Source organism: Callorhinus ursinus, unplaced genomic scaffold (assembly GCF_003265705.2).
Source record: "Callorhinus ursinus isolate GAN/ISIS: 27379988/994484 unplaced genomic scaffold, GSC_fseal_2.0 scaffold4, whole genome shotgun sequence".
NCBI lineage: Eukaryota > Metazoa > Chordata > Mammalia > Carnivora > Otariidae > Callorhinus > Callorhinus ursinus.
The window spans coordinates 4,430,975-4,449,395 of record NW_027397066.1 but is presented as its reverse complement, the minus strand read 5'-3'; the positions used below and the strand labels follow the sequence as shown (position 1 = coordinate 4,449,395).

General features: G+C 55.4%; 3 protein-coding genes across 5 annotated transcripts in view; 2 read left to right on the top strand and 1 right to left on the bottom strand.

The window, feature by feature from the left end:
* Window positions 1-18,421, bottom strand: part of LOC112836066 (MORF4 family-associated protein 1-like) — a 34,371-nt gene that overhangs the window by 6,641 nt on the left and 9,309 nt on the right. The window contains exon 2 of one of the 3 annotated variants that reach the window (XM_073891414.1): window positions 51-75. The exons of the other annotated variants lie outside the window; for them this stretch is intronic. The gene's annotated coding sequence lies outside the window, so the exon portion shown is untranslated. Of the gene's footprint in view, window positions 1-50; window positions 76-18,421 lie in introns of those variants that run through there. 3 annotated transcript variants of the gene reach the window in all.
* MRFAP1L2 (Morf4 family associated protein 1 like 2) lies at window positions 2,974-5,455 on the top strand. Its single transcript, XM_025887584.2, has 2 exons — window positions 2,974-3,892; window positions 4,731-5,455. Exon 1 carries the CDS (start codon window positions 3,518-3,520, stop codon window positions 3,875-3,877), a length of 360 nt encoding a protein of 119 aa, XP_025743369.1. The 5' UTR covers window positions 2,974-3,517; the 3' UTR covers window positions 3,878-3,892; window positions 4,731-5,455.
* Window positions 17,277-18,421, top strand: part of S100P (S100 calcium binding protein P) — a 3,097-nt gene continuing 1,952 nt past the window's right edge. The window contains exon 1 of the mRNA XM_025887746.2: window positions 17,277-17,517. Within this exon, the coding sequence (XP_025743531.1) occupies window positions 17,380-17,517 (138 nt within the window). The 5' untranslated portion in view covers window positions 17,277-17,379. The remainder of the gene's footprint in view (window positions 17,518-18,421) is intronic.

The window sequence follows — 18,421 nt, the reverse complement described above, 5'->3', positions numbered from 1 at the left end:
CCCTGCTCGGCGGGAAGCCTGCTTCTCCCTCTCCCACTCCCCCTGCTCGTGTTCCTGCTCTCGCTGTCTCTGTCTCTGTCAAAAAAAACAAACAAAATCTTTAAAAAAAGAAAGAAAGAAAGAAAAAAAACCCCAGATCATCTAGCATCTGGGTGAGATTCCGCCAACTGAGACTGAGTAGGGTTAAAAGTATGGAGGAGTTTGGTGTCTTGATTTATCTGGGTCCATAAGCTCACCTAGACAGGCCTCACAACAAGTGGATCAATCAGCTTTTGCTGCATAAGCCACCCTAAGTGCCAGTAACAACAACAAACATTGCTCAAGGGTCTGTGGTTTGGCTGGACTTAAGATGATCCAGACTGGCTCACTAATATGTCTGTGGACCAGCTGATCTAAGTTGGGCCTGTCTAGGACAGCGTGGCCCAGTGTTTCTCTCCTCTTCCTCCTGAGACGAGTAAGACAGGCCAGCATGCTCTTCTCCATAGCAAGGCAGAGACGAGCGTAAAGAGGGCCCAGCCGCGTTAGCATGCTTCGAGCATGTGCTTGTGTCACATCTGCTAACCTTTCATTGACCAAAGCAAGACACAAGGCAAAGGATGTGGATGCAGGAAGGGGTGGAGACCTGGGATCATTTATATAATCTACCACAGTTTGTCCCCATTGTCCCCAATTACTCAGGTAACATTTCCTCCTTATCTAAGGATCCCCCAAATTTCCTCTAGTCATGGCATTTGGCTAGAAGTCTGGGATCTTGTGATCCACATCAGGTTTAAATATGGTTTTTCATGGCCCAGAGACCTATGAACTTTTTAAAAGACAAGTTCTTGCCCTCTACCTTAGTTCTGACTACTGTCACAAATACCATAGACTGGGTGGCTAAAAGCAACAAACTCTTTCTCACAGTTCTGGAGGCTGAAAATCCAAGATCAAGGTACTGGCAGATTTGGCTTCTAGGGAGAGCCCTCCTCCTGGCTTGTGGACAGCTGCCCTCCCCCTGTATCCTCACATGGTGGAGAGAGAACGAGCCAGCTAGTTCTCTGTCTCTTCTTCAAATGGCACTAATCCTATTGTGGGGGCTCCACCCTCATGACCTAATTACCTCCCAAAGGCCCCGAATCCACATACCGTTTAATTGGGGATTAGGGTTTCAACATATGAATTTGGGGGGAGCACAAACATGTAGTCCGTAACACCCGCACAGAGCCAACACACGGGTGACGTGACAGGATAGCGCCCATTTGTGAGGGAGGACGGACGGCAGCAGTAACTGAATTACAGCAGTGCAGACGTGCTGTGAGGCAAATATTGTCTGGTCTCTCTACTTGAAGGATAAGGAATATTCCTTGATTAGGCCTTGGTCCTGCAACCTAAAAATGGTTCACTAGGGCAGGTGTTGGCACACTTTTTCTGGAAAGGGCCGGAGAACCAACTTTTTTAGGCTTCGTGGGCCACATACAGTCTCTCTGTCACATATTTCTTTTCTTTCGCCTCTTCCTCTGTTTTCCTTTTTTTAAACAACTCTTTAAATATGTGAAAAACATTCTTAGTTCAGGGGCTGTAGTTTGCTGACCCTGCCTTTATCCAATGTTCTCCACAACACTTGCGTGTTCTCTCCACGTTCTTCCTTTTCCATCACATTCTTTGGCCACTTCTGAAGATGGCATTGAAAAATATGTCTGTTTTGGCCACTGAGCCTGCTTTCTGCTAGTAGAAATTTGAGAGTCTAGAAGCCTCTACACATTTTGGATAGTCTCAGTCTTTCTTCATCCAGGGTGGCAGCATTTTTGCTAATACGACTGCCTCAAAAATTTAGTGGGTTCCTATGTATTTTATTCTGTTCCACTCATGTACCAAAAGCCAGGCAATTCTTATGTTTAGCTCTCTAGACTTAATTACTGCTACTTTTGTCCTATCTGGCTGCTGTGAGATCATGCCCTTAGGATTCCTAGGAGCCTGTGCTACGCATAATTTTAATATGGCTCTCCATGAGATTTGCTCCCTGGTATTACTCCTGTGACTATGTTACATTATATTGCAAAAGGGAGATTTTTCACACCTAGTCTAATCATAAGAAACCCTTGAGTAGAGTTTTCTCTGGCAAGGAGCAGATGGTGATGTCAGAGATTAAACGATAAAAAGGATTGGACATGATGTTGCTGCCTTTGAAGATGGAGGGACCACTTGCACGATAGAGAGTACCCTAAAGGAGCTCTGACTTGTGGCCAACCCACAAGTAGGGTCTGCCCGATATTACCTGCTAGAGATACACAGAATGAAAAAGCCTAGAAATTTACCTCATCCATCCCACAATGACAATACAGTAGGCTCGTTTAAAAATATGCTGACAGGGCGCCTGGGTGGCTCAGTTGGTTGGGCGACTGCCTTCGGCTCAGGTCATGATCCTGGAGTCCCGGGATCGAGTTCCGCGTCGGGCTCCCTGCTGAGCAGGGAGTCTGCTTCTCCCTCTGACCCTCCCCCCTCTCATGCTCTATCTCATTCTCTCTCTTAAATATTTTTTTAAAAAATAAAATAAAAATATGTTGACAGTAGCTACACTTGTAGTAAGCACAGCATAATGTACGGAGTCGATAAATCACTAGTTGTACACCTGAAACTAATATAACATTGTCAACTATTTCAATTAAAAAAAAGTAGTTAAAAAAATGTTGGGAAATAATGTTAAAGCAACATTTATTGAGCTCTTGCTGTGTGCCAGGGCAGGTGAGGACTGTGGGGAAACAACCAAGAACCTGCCTGCAGAGCCTGTTGTCTAAGGAAGGGCTTACATGGCCGGATGGAGAATGAATTCCTCTATAATTATTGCCCAAGGGCACACCTGGCGCCAGGCGGGTCTGAGGCACCAATGCGGGCCCAGACCTCCACCACCGTCCGGTACAGCGAGGCGCAGACTCGGAACCAAAACGCAAAAGGCAGAAGGAAGAAGTCGGGGCGGACGCTGGGCGGGGCGGCAAGGAGAACAGGGCGGTTAGCATCCGCAGGGGCACACCGCCGCTCCGGGCAGGGCTGGGGAGAGCCACCGCCCGGGAGTCCAGAGCGAGCGGTGGTTGGGGCAGCCTCCATGGCGCGCCCCGAAACTCCGACGCCGAGCTCGCCACCTCGAGTCTCGCTGCACTGAAGGATTCCAGCAGTGCCAACCCGAGCCGGTTACTTAGGACTCAGAACGTTAAGAAGCTAGAGCACTCGGCAGTAAGCGCCATCCCGGGAGCAGGACGCGCAGCAACCGGGCGCAGGGAGGACGACATCCAGCCTCCAGGAGCCCCGCACGTACAGACGGCGGCCGGCCGCGGCGCCTGGGCTGCGCGGCCGCAAAGGAGCTCCGGCGTGTCGTAAAAGGGCCGCACGGGAGCACAGCTCTGGCAGACGGCTGGGGCCCCATTTTGGACGCCGTCTCTGCTGCGAAGAGCTGGCAGAACCTGTTGCTCATCACGGCGAGCTCGCTGTCAGCCGGCCGGCCTCTCGGCGGCGGTGACCGGGCCGCAGGGGCGGGGGCGGCGCGATGCGGCCCGCGGACGCGGACGAGCGGCGAGGGCCCGAGCAGCCTTGCGGCCGCCCCCTGCACCCCACGCGCGCCACCGCCCGCCGGGACGTCGCCGCCCTCGAGCGCGAGCACGTGCGCGCGCACCTGCGGGCCCGCCGGAAGCTGCTGGAGGTCGCGAGCCTGCTGGACGAGCTTCAGAGCGAGGTGGACGCCTCAGCCGAGGGCGTCCTGGGTCCCGGCCGCCGCGCGGGCGGCGAGGCGGAGGAGCGGGTGCTGAAGCTGTGCGAGAAGGCGGAGAGGAAGGCCGCCGAGGCCGCGCTGATGGGCCGGAGGATCGTGGAGCTCCACCGGCAGATAGAGAGCTGCGGGTGCTCCTGAAGGACGCGGGGGCGGGTACGTGCCGGGCGGCGGGGGCTGTCGGGGGGCGGCGCGCTGGACGGGGGTCTGTGTCGCCCTGCCTCGGAGTGCCCCGCCGGGCGGTGGGAGAAGGGCTGATCAGACACAGGGTGGCGCTCTTACATTGGGAATTAGAAGCGAGTACTTGGGTGAGGTGTTGTGAAGGGTAGAGACCACGCTGGTAACGTATTTGCAGAGGGCGCACGGCCTCCCCCCTCGGGTGAGAGCCGAGGCCATAGCGCCAACAAAAGACGCGGGGGCCGGTGAGAGAAGCGTGAAGCGGAAGTACAGGACGGGACGTTTGCATGCTGTGATGAGATTGGAGCGTTGCCCATGTCCTGACGGCAAGCGGTAGCGTTTTGTACGGGTGGTTGGGTTGGTTTGACTCCAGCATGGGAGAGTCTTAGAATTTAGACTGTGATGATTGATTTCCCCACTTGTACTCCAGCTTATCTGCGGATGGGTTCTGTTCAGCTGGTAGAGGACTTGCCGGAGAGGCTGAACCCAAGAGTCTTTCCTTTCCTCTCCCATATGTTCCCTCGATTTTCACCATGTTAAATAAATCTCCAGTATCATTCTGGGGAGAGGATTTCAGTATTATGTATGCGGATATGACTATGATTGTTACGTGCATTGAGTTGCGAGAAGACAGCTTTTAGACAAATAGTGTTACCTAAAGGAATAGGGCCTAGATTGTAAGCTGCTGTGTTGTCATATTCGTTACTGTGACTTTATCGTGTTTTTAAAGTTCCGAAGTATACTCTTGTGCTCTGCTGTTTTTTTGTTTTTTGTTTTTTGTTTTTTATGCTTCCTGGAATTTGGGGACGCATGAAAGAGGCTTGCGGTCAGAGTTCTGCAAGACAGAAGACACTGCCTGGCTGCAGCTGCTGAAGCAAGAACCCAGACTAGTCAAGGATGTGGATGCCGCTGCTTTGGATCAGATTGAGAAGCCCCTGGGGGGCTGTTGGGCATGGAGAGGGGTGGCGGCTGCATTTTGGAATTTTGCAGTCTCAGATCAGAGGAGGAGAGCTGTGTTCTTTTTATTTTCTTTGTTTGCTTGTTTTTTGTTTTGTTTTTTTTTTTTTTTTGGTCTTTTTTCAGAAATGTAATTTTTCTGTGGCATGTTAACTGGTGCACATCATGTAACCTGTCTGGTGAGTAACCTAGAATAGGGGATGAGTTCTAGGTACTCTGAGTATTGGCTGACTTTGGGGTAAACTTTTTGATGTAATCATGCATTTCAGGAGCTTCTTTGCCACAACTGCACGTGACACTGCATGGCCTGGAGGGTTTAGGGAGGAGAGTGTGGATCTGACCGAGTCAGGCCCCAAAATGATAGCAGGAAGCATCTTCCAGGCTGAGATGATATCCACCCTAGGTCCTCAGAGCAGACCTCACAGAGGTTGAGAGCAGAGCTCTAGCTCTAGCTCCCTTTGATAAAGCTCGCTTGCCTGGAAAAACAAATGCTGAAAGACAGTTTTTAGAACCTTTGTGCAAATAAGCAAAGCCATTGATTTGGCCAGGAAAAGGTGAGATAGATAAATTCTTTTCAGAATGAAAGTTTCTCTTTGATTGTCGTTATTGTCAAATGAATGTCCAGTGCTTCTCATTCGGGAATGTGCTCCAAAGCCTGTAGGCCAAAGGAAGGTTCGATCTGTAGGGACTGTAACAGGAGAGAGGAGAAGGCAGAGCAGGAAAGAGCCTCAGGAAAGCATGTCGTCTGGCCTCTGCCTTCAGGGCAGTTCATTCAGTCACTTAACATTCACTGTGACCGTGGGACCCTCCAGAGTCTGCTGGACGCTAGGAATTTCCAGGAGAGATGATCTAGTAAGTTAAGACGGCTCTGTAAACGGGGCGCCTCGGGGGCTCAGTCGTGAAGCGTGTGCCTTCAGCTCAGGTCATGATCCTGGGGTCCTGGGATCCAGCCCCGCATCGGGCTCCGTGCTCGGCGGGAAGCCTGCTTCTCCCTCTCCCACTCCCCCTGCTTGTGTTCCCTCTCTTGCTGTGTCTTTCTCTGTCAAATAAATAAATAAAATCTTTAAAAGAAAAAAACCACGGGCGCCTGGGTGGCTCAGTTGGTTAAGCGACTGCCTTCGGCTCAGGTCATGATCCTGGAGTCCCGGGATCGAGTCCCACATCGGGCTCCCTGCTCAGCAGGGAGTCTGCTTCTCCCTCTGACCCTCTTCCCTCTCGTGCTCTCTGGCTCTCATTCTCTCTCTCAAATAAATAAATAAAATCTTAAAAAAGAAAAAAAAGAAAAAACCGCTCTGTAAACGTATAATCACAGTACAGCGCCCCCAGTGATGGTCTTTGGTTTGCTAGGTAAGTTGGGTGCTGGGGGTGCATCAGTGAACAAGGTGCTTATACACTTGGATCTGACATCTGTAAGCTTAGAAGAGTGCCTCATTGTGCTAAGGCAGGAAAAAAATTCTATCAGGTAGTGGTAAGCTCTGTAGAAAAAAGAAAACGGGGTATTGGGTAGGGAAGGGTTGCTGTTTTATATAGGGTGGTCAGGTGACATACCTGATAAGTGACATTTGAGCAAAGACGTGTGGAATACACACAAGGATGTGTAGGGAAAGGGTGTTCTATATCGTAGGTAGGTGGAACAAGGTGGAACAGGCAGGGCAAAGGGCTGAGGAGCAGCAAGAGACCCAAGTGGTTTGGGAGAAAATGGTAGATGGTGAGGTCAGAAGGAGCAGTCACTCTGCAAGAGACACGGAAGCGGTTTGAAGGTTTAAGCAGAGGAGTGGCAGAGTCTGACCAGGTATGAGGAGACTCACTCGGTGAAGAACTGAAGTTGGGGCCGGAGTGAGGATGAGGGTGCGGAGGCAGCGCCCAAGCAGCCGGGGGTGCTTGGGCCAGAGTGGCCCCTGCAGGCACAGGCTGGTATGTGGACTGCGTTCTGAAGGTGTTGCTAAGGGGCTATGCGGATGTGTAAGGATCCAGCCTTGGTCGCAAGGCTCATGGTCTGAGCACCTGTTGAGGCTAGCCATGTCATTTGTCAAATGGGGGCAGTTTTGAAAGTGAAAGGTGGCCCTAGTAGTGATGTGGTTTGTGGTTCCAGGCGTGCTGCAGGCAGTCAGGGAGATGTAGGTATCCTGTGTTTTTATTGTGGTGGGAGCACTAGAGAGGGAGTCCACTGAGCATTGGGGAGTATGAGATTAGACCGAGTGACTCTTGGTCTGGGCCCAGAAGCGTGAGCTCAGCCACCTGAACAGCATCCCAGGCGCAGGGAATGGGCATCCTGGAACTAACCCTGGGAGTCTGTCAGTAGGTCAAAATGTGACATGATAGGGTTTGTGGGTGTTTGCAGGGAACAGGGAGGTAGGAGGCATGGTTGTAGAGGTCCGCAAATGACCTGGAAGAGTTTAAACTTGATCCTGTGTGTACTTGCTTCTGCACCTGGGGTATTTGTGCTCCGGGCTGCACCTGGATTTGCTGTCGAGTACTTTATACCAGGCCATCTATTGTAATATTCTGAGTCGTCAGCGTTTCTGAATGTGTGACAAGAAAGATATTTTTTTAATTTTTTAAAATGACCTACCACTTGCTAAAAAAAGTCACAGTCTGGGCTGCTGCTGGCTCTGTACCGAGCCCCTAAAGCAGCGCTGTTCAAACTTAAAGTGCATCTGAACTGGGATCTTATCAAAATGCAGGGTCTGATCCTATAGTTACGGACCTGACACTGATTTCTAACAAGCTCCCCTGTGATGCCTGTGCTGCCGGTCAAGGTACCACGTTTCGAGTAGGTTAAGGGGGGTTCGCTGGAAACATTCGAGAAGCGGAGTGATGAGGAGCCATGGAAAGGTCTGAGCAGACTGACAACACTGTGTGGTTCAGGAAACCTGCGTGTGTCTGTGCAGGATGGACGAGGCGGGGCTGTGAGTGAGGTTAGAGACCCCGCCACTGGGATTGTACGGAAGGGAACTGGGAACCTGGCCCACCTCCCTGCCTCCGCGTCCTCTGGCTGCTCGTGATGTTTGTCGCTGTGGGAATTGTGGCAGCCCATGCCCTGTCCCACCAGCCTCCGAGTCTGTAATCCCGTTAGAAGGGCGCCTGTAGGTTGTGCCGTGGCTTCGCCAACAAATGATGCCGGGAGCGCTGTGAGTGCAGTCGGGCTGGGCCGGGGTGGCCAGGGCGGAGGACTGCACGACGCCTCCCAGGAGCCCAGCCCCCGGGGCCCCTGTTCTGGCTCCCCCCTCAGGCCAGACTGTGGGTGACCGCAGCAGTGTCAGATGGAGAGGGGCAGGGGTGGGAAGGGGGGGTTCTTGGGGAGTCCCCGTCTTTGAGTGTGATGGCTCTATTAAGGCAAATGTGCTTTTATTTCCATTTTAAAATCCACTTCCTTTTCTCACCAGTAGTGGTTGGTATCATTACCTTTGCTTGCATCGAACTCATGAGGAATAGTCAGTCTCTAGGATGCGAATGGGATGGAACAGGTCCAATCCTAAAATCACTCAAGGGACCAAAAGTGCAAACAGTGTGCCTGGGTCCCGTTTTTGCTGTGAGCCCCCGGCCAGGTTCCTACAGCTCCCGTCCAGGGGCAGCGCGCTGGACGTGTGGAAGGAGAAAACAAAAGTCTGTGTAAGAAGAATCTCTTTGGGGTTTGGCCCTTCACATCATTATCTAATTTTCCCAAATTTGAGAGGTCATTTTATCGTCCTCATTGTTCCGGTTGAGGACTCGTAGCTGCAATGCCCCCAGGAACTCGCCTGGGAGAAGGAACTGGCTCCATGACTCTGGCCAAGTGACTGTGCCTGGGCCACCAGATGATGATGGTTTTGCACTCCTGTCTTCAAGCTTCCTTGGGGCTTGACATTCCAGTTGTCTTCAGTTCACGTCAAGTAACCACTCAGCCCTTAGTTTCAGCGCTCGAGGCAGAGCTGTGAAGGCAGGTGCATCAGACCTTTCCCTAGGCTCTGGGAACTTAAGGGGAGCTCCGGCCTCCCGGGGACTTCCACGAGGGTCCTGTATTGAGACTGAGTCTGCTTAGACAGCAGAGGGTCGCTGGGTTCCAGACAGACCCTGAGAACTCTCCCCAGCCGGGAAAAGGTACTGAACAGATGAAATCCATCCTTGGTCTTCTTCCCCATGGTCATCCGGCGACACCCACGATGCAATTCGTGGGCAGTCAAAGGTGTCCTGAACTGGGGTCGGGGTGTCCGGTCTGGTCACTTACTCGGTATCCTGCGAGTCCCACATGCTCACCCACACTCCGTAGCCCCACAGGCTGAGATGCACGGTTGGCAGCACGTACCCACCGCCGCGACTCCGAGAGGGACGGGTGAGGAGTTCCTTTAATGTGCTCCCTTAAAACATCCCTGCCCCGCGGAGCAGTCTTCTTAGACAAGTCAGCGGGGGCGAGCCCTGTAGAGCGCCCTCTGCTGGCGGACTGTCAGGGTTTCCTGGGTCTGTCAGTGCTTTGGGCGCTTTGATGCTCTGTGACGAAGTGCCTACGGTTTAGCAACGTCTGCTCTCCCTGTTGACGCTTTTATCACTGTAGAGCCAGGCTCTGTCAGTAACCGTTTCTGTTTGCTGCTGTCGACCCAGCTTGCCTTGGGCTACTGTTCGCCTTGGGATTATTGACCGTTTTATTTTCAGTCTTTCTGTGTCCTTACATTTTTTTAAGTATGTTCTTTGTAAACCACATGCACTTTGATTTTGTTTGGTTTGGATTTTTTTTTAAGATTTTATTTATTCATTTGAGACACAGAGATAGCATGAGCAGGGAGAGAGGCAGAGGCAGAGGGAGAAGCAGGCTTCCCGCTGAGCCAGGAGCCCGATGTGGGGCTCCATCCCAGGACCCCGGGATCATGACCTGAGCCGAAGGCAGACGCTTAACCAACTGAGCCACCCAGGCGCCCCTGGTGTGGATTTTTTTTTATCCAGGTCAACAGTCTTCGTCTTTTGACTTGAGAATCGCACCCTCATTTGTTTGTTGTAATTGCTAGTGTATTGAGACTTATTTTTACGATCTTCTTTTGACCTCTTCCACCTTTCCCATTTCCTTTCTTGCCTTATTATGGAGTAAGAGTTTTTAAATTTACTCTCCCCCTGCCCCGCCCCTTGCGTTACTGGTTCAAAACTCATATACTTGGGCCACCTGGGTGGCTCAGTCGTTAAGCGTCCGCCTTCAGCTCAGGTCATGGTCCCAGGGTCCTGGGATCGAGCCCCCCATCGAGCCCCGCATCGGGCTCCCCGCTCCGCAGGAAGCCTGCTTCTCCCTCTCCCACTCCCCCTGCTTGTGTTCCCTCTCTCGCTGTGTCTCTCGGTCAAATAAATAATATCTTGGGCACCTGGGTGGCTCAGTTGGTTGAGCGACTGCCTTCGGCTCAGGTCATGATCCCGGAGTCCTGGGATCGAGTCCCACATCGGGCTCCCTGCTCTGTGGGAAGCCTGCTTCTCCCTCTCCCTCTCCCCCTGCTTGTGTTCCCTCTCTTGCTGTCTCTCTCTCTCTGTCAAATAAATAAATAAAATCTAAAAAAAAAAAAAAAAAACCCTGACACGTTAGAAATAAGTATTGTTCTGTTTAATAATCCATTTTTATTTATATTTACCCACATACTTAACCAATTTCTTTGCTCCCCATTCTTGCCTGTGGTCCTTCCCTCAAACCAGCCCAGTCTGACCTGGGCCTCGGCTCCCCCACCCCATGCCAGAGGACATGGCCCAGAACTTGACACTCAGCTCTGCGGGGCTAGGAAGTGCAGGGTGGGGGACAGGCGGCCTGGAAATGCGGGGCTTGCGGACTTCAGGGAGTTCACGGCCTCTCCTCCACCTCTCAGCTCCTTTTCCTCTGTGTTCTCAAACCAGCACTCCCCTGTGCTCACCCAGAACCCAGCTGGGTCGGGGGGTGACTCCCACGGGTCAGGAAGCCCAACCCCACGGCAGGCTGGCGGGGCTGCCAGGACCCAGCCAAATGAGCCTGAGAGATGGAAACCATAGGTGTTCACAGGCTCCTGCTCTAGCTTGAAAATTTCTGCGAGTTTCTCCATCTCAATGGAAATACTTCTTAAGGGGCGCCTGGGTGGCTCAGTTGTTAAGCTTCTGCCTTTGGCTCAGGTCATGATCCCTGGGTCCTGGGATCGGGCTCCCTGCTCAGGAGGAGGCCTGCTTCTCCCTCTCCCTGCTTGTGATCCTTCTCTCGCTTTGTCTCTGTCAAATAAATAAAATCTTTAAAAAAAAAAGAAAAAAGAAATACTCTTTAAATCCTGGTGGTTCTAGTACACACGGCACCCCAAGGATGATGGGCACCTTGGCTGAGAACGTGGGATTCAGGAGCTCCAGGTCTAATCTGAACCCCTCATTTTACAGGTGAGGAAAGTAGTTCTAAGAGGAGAAGGGACTCACCAGAGTCACTAAGTGGCTCAGCGGCCTGGGAGGGTGCCCCAGGTGCCCCGCCCGAGGCAAGTCCTCTGCCCCAGGCGGCCCTACACCCACAGGCAGGAGCCAGGTTCCTGCCGCCCCCTCGCACACTTCCCAGGACCCCCGGTGCTTCTGCTCACAACAGACGATGGGGCAGAATGTATGCGAGCTTCAGGAGGATCCCGGGAGAGCTATTTGAAGGACATTAACACATTAAGAGTCAGCCAGGTCGGGGCGCCTGGGTGGCCCAGTCGTTGGGCGTCTGCCTTCAGCTCAGGTCATGGTCCCAGGGTCCTGGGATCGAGCCCCGCGTTGGGCTCTCTGCTCGGCGGGAAGCCTGCTTCTCCCTCTCCCGCTCCCCCCTGCTTGTGTTCCCTCTCTCCCTGTGTCTCTGTCAAATAAAATCTTAAAAAAAAAAAAGAGCCAGGTCTGGGTTTGAACACATGGAGACGTGTCCCGAGTCCCCTCTGCTCCAGCCTGCCTGGACTTTGATTCTGAGCAGACTGTCACAGGTTTTCCCTTACCCATCACCTCCAAGTCTTGACTTGCCGGAGGAAACAGTCAAGTTTCCTAAGGTGTGGCTCTGGAGGAGGCCAGAGGGGAGGCCCCCACGCCCTGGTTGGAGGCTGCAGGGCTCCAGGACCTCGGAGACGGCAAGGAGGGTGGGCTTTTTTTCTCCATCAAGGCCATCTGGCGGCGCTTCACACAGGCAGGAGCTGGAGTCAAGCAGCTGCGTGCCCGGAAACACCAAGGATTTCGGGCCGTCTGCAGGAGGTGGGTGGGCAGCAGGAACAGTCCCCCTCTGAGGCCCCAAGAAGGGGCAGCCCTGCTCACACCTTGATTTTGGACTCGCAGATCTGCGACAGCAGCCGTTTCTGTTGCTTGTGGCCGTGGGTTACAGTGGCCCGGGGAAACGAACACAACCAGCTGGGAGTGCTCTGGGTTACAAGCACCAAGAATCCATTACGGCCTCATCCGCATGGTGGCAGCCAGCCGCTGCTGCCCCAGGAGTCACTTCCAGGCTTCAGAAGAAGGCAAGCAGGGGTGGCAGATGGAGTTTGGCTTCCTGGACTGGAGGAAGGGGTTTGCAGGCGGCTGCCCCAGGGCCCAGGGCTGACCGCCGCCTCCCCCAGGAGCCACGAAACGAGGCTTGAGACCGGGCCCCGCCCCCACGGCTGCCCCCCACCGTGTCAGGACCCCTGACACTGCTTGTTCCTGAGACGCTCATTTCCTCAGCTCCCTCAACCTCCTCCCTCAGCAAATATTTGTCTGATACGTTCCCGAGGATAAAATTGGTTTGATCCCAGAGCTGTTCGTACAGTGAGAGTGCAGAGGAGCCTGGGCTTGCTCACCCATGTCTTCACCCTGAGCCTCAGTTTCCCCTTCTGCAAAGCTTGGATCAGATGGTGAGCCCCCCCCCACTTCCTTCTCATTTCTGCACCCTGTTGAGGCCTCTGCCAGTCCCCAGATGTGCTTTGGGCTGCAGGACCCCGGAGCTGGTGTACCTGGAGGGCTCCTTACTCTGCAGCCTCCTCCCTGGCCTCCCTGCCTCCAGCCTCACCCTCCTCATCTGAATCTCCTACCAGCTGCTGAGTTAGTCTAAATGGTAAACCCGACCACGTCTCTTTGCAGCTGAGAACCCTCGTCAGCTGGGAAGCTTTGGGCCAGCACAGCCTGATGAAAGGGCAGCTCTGGGGGTGTGGGGCCCTGACAGCCAGCGTTTTAAAGTCCCTCAGGAGCTCTGCTGCGCCCTAAGGGCTATAGACAGGCCCCCAGTGAGGCCAGCGCTCCCCTTCCCTTCCTCCTCCCTGCTCCCTGCTCCCTGCCCCGGGGCCTCCTTGCCTGTGTGCTCTCCCGCCTCCCGCCAGGGGCCCCAGTCTGGCCAGGCACTCCAGAGGTCAGGGTCTGCCTCCCGCAGCGGGGGGGGGGGGGGGGGGGGGGGGGGCAGGCGCCCCGGGGCACTCGGAAGAACTCACTGCACCAACATGGTTTGGGGCCTGTGCCTGGCGGGTCTGCGCTGACCCGGGGCCTTCGGTCGTGTTTGCTGAGCACAGACGTCCTTCTCAGAGCGACCCAGACTCCAGAGTCTAGGAACTGTTCCCACCCGCAGGCCACGCCTTGCCTGCCCCACCCCACACAGGCCTTTCCGGAAAGCTCCCGGACCCATGACCCACGGAGACATTTCCTGACCGCCCATCCCCCTCCGAAGTGGGGCCACATCCTGGGCTCAGCCAGGCGGCCTTTTTGTCTCCTGGGCAGGGCCCCCAGGGGTGATGGTTCCCTGGGCCCCTTGGTCTTTCAGTGGTTCCTCTTTGCCCTGCGTGGCGTGTAGGAAGGTCGTAATTCCATTTCTTCTTCGTGCCTCTGGTGCTGGGCGTGGGAGGGCCCAGGCTGTGGGTGTGGGCTGTGGGTGGCGGCCGGCGGTCCGGTACCCCACCCGCACTGTCAGCCGATTAGGGGGGAGCAGATTATGGGGGAGTGCAAAGTGGGAATGGGGGGGGCATGTGTTCTGACGCAGGAGCACTTTTCTGTCCCAGCTCAGCCTGCTCAGAAGAGCCATTCTCGTCCCTTCCCAGCAAGCTGGGGGCCGGCCCCGCGGAGGGTCTGCTTCCTTGCTGATATTCCTGTTACCCGGCCCCCGCCCCCAAATCCCCATGCTGTAAAGGAGGCCCTGGCACCAGTGATCTTGGGGCACCCGGGCCTGGAGGGTGGGAAGAAAAAAATCACCCCGACCTGGTCAGGGACAGGAAGGGCTTTCTGCATGACGCAACTCACAATCTCCTTTTGGGAAGAAACTAGCTTTCCAGATAAATGCAGTGTTAAAAATCAAAACCCAACCCAGTACATTTGAAGCCCTAATTAGCTTTGTTAAGCGATTCGGGAACCGGACAGCCCCCCAGGTAGCAAGCAGAGGGGAGCTCCCAGGAGTTGTACAAAATGGAAGGTTTTTCTAGGAAAGAGTGTGGCAAGATGTTGTTAGCACAAGAAAAGGATCTTCGAGGCGAGCACACTAGACCTTGGCAGGAGGAGGGGCAGGGGTCTTACGCAGGTTAGCCCTGCTTCCTCCGCGGGGCGGGCTGGGGCCTGTTCCTTCCCTGGGCCGATTGGATCATTCCTGACTGACGGGTTAGGACTGCATTTCGGGGGGGGGGGGGGTTGGAACTGTAGCTAGGTTAGGGATGAAGGCCCACTTTGGGGACTCGGTCTAAGTGATACCAATTTGGGCCTGCGATTTTGATGTAGGAAATGTTAGGGTTTGAAGCTGACAGCCAATAAAGAATTCTTGACACATGTTCGGTGCAAAACGGTTTTATTAAAGCAGGAGGAGAGGACCCACCGGCAGAAAGAGCCGCACCAGGGTCGTGAGGAATGGCCCGTTACTCACTTTCAAGTTGGGAAGGGGTTAGGGAGAGCATAAGTCTCTAAGGAATTTTGGAAGCGAGGTTTCCAGAACCTTGAGGGGGCTAGCTATTGTTGGGAAAAGGTCATTTATTACTGTCTAATAAAACATGAGTCATGAGACCCTTCAGATGTATATTGTGGGTCATCCACTTGGGGGATGACCGCCGACATGTAGCTTGGGGGGCAGAGTTAAAGGAAGTTTCCAAAGGAATTTTCATACGTTACAGTAGACTCCCAGGACCCCGGGGCTCCGCTACGATTGCCTTTTGCCCTAGCAGAGCAGTAACATCGAAGCAGCTGAGCTCCCAGAGGAATGTCACTCTGCCTGTTTCAAGGACTTGTCAGTGGCTGTAGGTAGTTTTTCTTTGTAACAGCGGGTTTCTGTTAAATGTTTTAAGAGTTAAGAACTGGTCTGGGAAATTAGTTGCCTACCCCCATGTTTCCTACCTCGAGGTCGTAGTGACCTTTATAACCAGGCATTCTCTTCTACCTGTGTCCACTCGACCAGTGATCTAACCACTTTTTTTTAAAGATTTTATTGATTTTGAAAGATTTTATTTATATGAGAGAGGGATAACAAGAGAGCGCACAAGCAGGGGGAATGGCAGAGGGAGAAGCAGGCTTCCCGCAGAGCAGGGAGCCCGACATGGGGCTCGATCCCAGGACCCTGGAATCATGACCTGAGCCGAAGGCAGATGCTTAACCTACTGAGCCACCCAGGCGCCCCTAGATTTTATTTATTTATTTGAGAGAGAGAAGCAGACTCCCCGCTGAGCAGAGAGGCCGATGGTCCCAAGACCCCAGGATCCTGACCTGAGCCGAACCGACTGAACCACCCAGGTGCCCCCACTTTTTTTTTAATCCCTACAAAGATCTCCACCAGGAGAGGTCTTTGAGTGGCCTTGCTTTGACTTTTGCAACAAGTTCAAAAAGATGTTAGGCAAAAGCCACACGCTTGACTAAATTTTATGGGGGGTGGGGGGAGCATCCTCTTTTAGCAAGGAGGGTGACTCAAGTTTGAGAGGACCAGCGGGGATCAGAGCCCTGAAGGTGCTGTCCTGCCCCCCCCCCCGCCCCCACGGCTCCAAGGAGGCCCTCTCCTAGAGAACACAGGCCAGCCCCTCCCGGCCCCCAGCCAGGTCTTCACTCAGGAGGTCTGACGGACTCTCCCCTTCAGCAGGCTGCTCTGCGCGGGCTCTGATCCTGCCTCGTCCTTCGTCCCTCAGCGCGTCTGTGCTCCGCCTGCTGTAGCAGGAGTCAGGAAGCCGCCTCCCTACCCTTGATGCCTGCCCAAGTTCCTCACCCCCCACTCTGACGGGTGAGCCCTGGGCCTGCCAGCCCCCGGAATCCCCCAACCCTGTCGACCTCCTCCTAGTAACCTCCCACCCTCTGAGCCCCACTAACTGCTCCTGGGCCATCCAGGCCGGCTCTGCTGTGTTGGGAGCTAAGCCAGTGTCCCCCCCTGTTGTGACAGTCATGAGCCCTGTTGTGACAACCCTTAACACTCTTCCTTCCTTTTCACCAAGTGTCACAATGGGCCTCTGACACCCTTTCCTGGTGCTGGAGAGGTCCCTGGTGCGGGATGCCCTCGGGGAGGCTCCGCCCACCTGCTGGGGACCTGCAGTCTCATCCTAAGAGGGACTTGCCCCGTGCAGCAGAGTGGGCTGACCTTTCCCTGTTCCCAAACGATCCCTTCCAGGAGACCTGGGAGAGCCACTGTGTCCAAAGGAGAAAGGACTGTCGTAGGCAGCTGCTCCCAGACAGTGCCAGGCTGGGGCTGAGCCCGCTGCGTGTAGCTGGCTTCATCTCCCCCCGACCCTGACCCCGGAGCTCTGTGCAGGGGTTCCCTGGGCAGCCAGGCCCTGCAGGCATCCCCAACAACAGCCGCCGCCCCCTGCCCCCATGCCATATCTGGGGACCGAGGGAGGGGCGGCTCTGTGCTCAGGGAGTTCTGGCTCAGTCACAGCCTGCTACCTGCCCCTGTGGTTCTTGCAGACTGAGTCCTCAACACCCGCCATCAGGAAACAGAGACAGGATTCGCGTTTGGGGTCTGGAAATCACAGGGCACCCCTGGGGCCGCCCAGCAAGGCGCAGGGAGAGAGTAAGAGTGGGCAGGGAGTTCTGGGGGGCCTGGCAGGCGGGGAGGGGGGTGGCCCTTCACCCGGTCCCGTGGCTGGCAGTCTCTGCCTCCCTGATGCCGCAGGTTTGGGGAGGAACGGGGCGGAGGTGCAAGTCCGTCCTCCACAAGGCCTTGTTCTGCAAAGCGCTACAGGAGCAAAACCGCGCTCAGCCCGACATGCCCTCAAACGGCCTTCCTCATGCTGGCCCACCAGATGTGGCCGGACAGGACCGGTCCACCCACTCGCTCCACGAAGTACTCCACGAAGTACCCCACACGCCCCACCTGCCCCCTGGCCCTTGTGTCAGTAAGTCAGGGATGAATGACCCCGGGACACATGGAAGCACAGGGAAATGGGGGTGCACCGGGGAGTGGGCTGGGGGAAGGCTTCAGACAGGAAGTTCCGCCAGTGCATTTCTCGGGAGCTGAGCCACACACAACGGGAGGGGCAGGGCTTGCTTGGAGGCCCAACCCTGTCCGTCCCACCCTCCGTGTCAATACGAGGCTGGGCCTTATAAAGCGCCCAGAAGCCTCCCGGGGACGTTCCCTCAGCCACACCAGCTCCCAGGAGGAAGGTGGGTCCGCGTCTAGCACCATGACGGAACTGGAGACAGCCATGGGCATGATTATTAACGTCTTCGCCCGCTATGCGGGTGGGGAGGGCAACAAGCAGAGCCTGACCAAGGGGGAGCTGAAGGTGCTCATGGAGAAGGAGCTCCCGGGCTTCCTGCAGGTGAGGGCGCAGGGCCTGGGGGGGGGGGGGCGGGCGGGGAGGGTCAGGGAGGACCCTGGGCCATCGGGCAGGAGAAAGGGCAGGGGAGGCCGAAGGGGCTGCCCCGCTGAGCTGCCCCCCGCCCCCCCAACCGCAGGGCTAGAGCAGGTGGAACGGGGAGGCCACCCGCCCAAGACTGGATCCGCTGTCCTGGGGGCTGAGGTCTCTGGGAGCGGGGAGCAGGGGTGGCCAGCTCAGTCCTGGAAACATGGAGTTGGAGCCACCAGGATTCTTTCTCTGCAGGGGCCCAGTGGGAGAGCTGGGGCGGGGGGTACAAACCTGAATCTGAGCATTGGGGATGGGGGAACCCAGGGCCATCTGTGAGGCTGCGTTTGCTGGCCCCTCACAGCTGCAGCCCTCCATGGCTGCTGGCCACAAACACCCCCGCTCTCCTGGCTGCTTGGCCACGCCCTCCCAGCATTCCCAGGCCTGGTGTTTGCCGGCAGGGGTGCAGATGGGAGGAGGCCCCACCTTGGCACTTACCTGCCCCGAGCCACGTGGCCTGGATGGGTCCAGGGGAGGCCCCCTCAAAACGGAGGGCCGCCCTCCTCTGCCTCCCCTCTTCCTGGTCCCCTCTCCGTCCTCCCTTCCCCGCCCTGCGCCCTGCTCCTCTCCGTTCTCCGCCCGCCAGCTGCCTCTTCTGTCCCCTCCTCCCCTTCCCCCTCTCTCCCTCCTCCCCTTTCCTCCTCCCCCTCCCTCCCCTGTCCCTCTCCCTCCACTTTCACTCCTCCCCTACCCTTCCTCCCCTCCTCCCCTCCCTTCCACCCTCCCCCCTTCCTCCCCTCCCTTCCACCCTCCCCCCTTCCTCCCCTCCCACCCTCCCCCCTTCCTCCCCTCCTCCCCCTCCCTTCCACCCTCCCCCCTT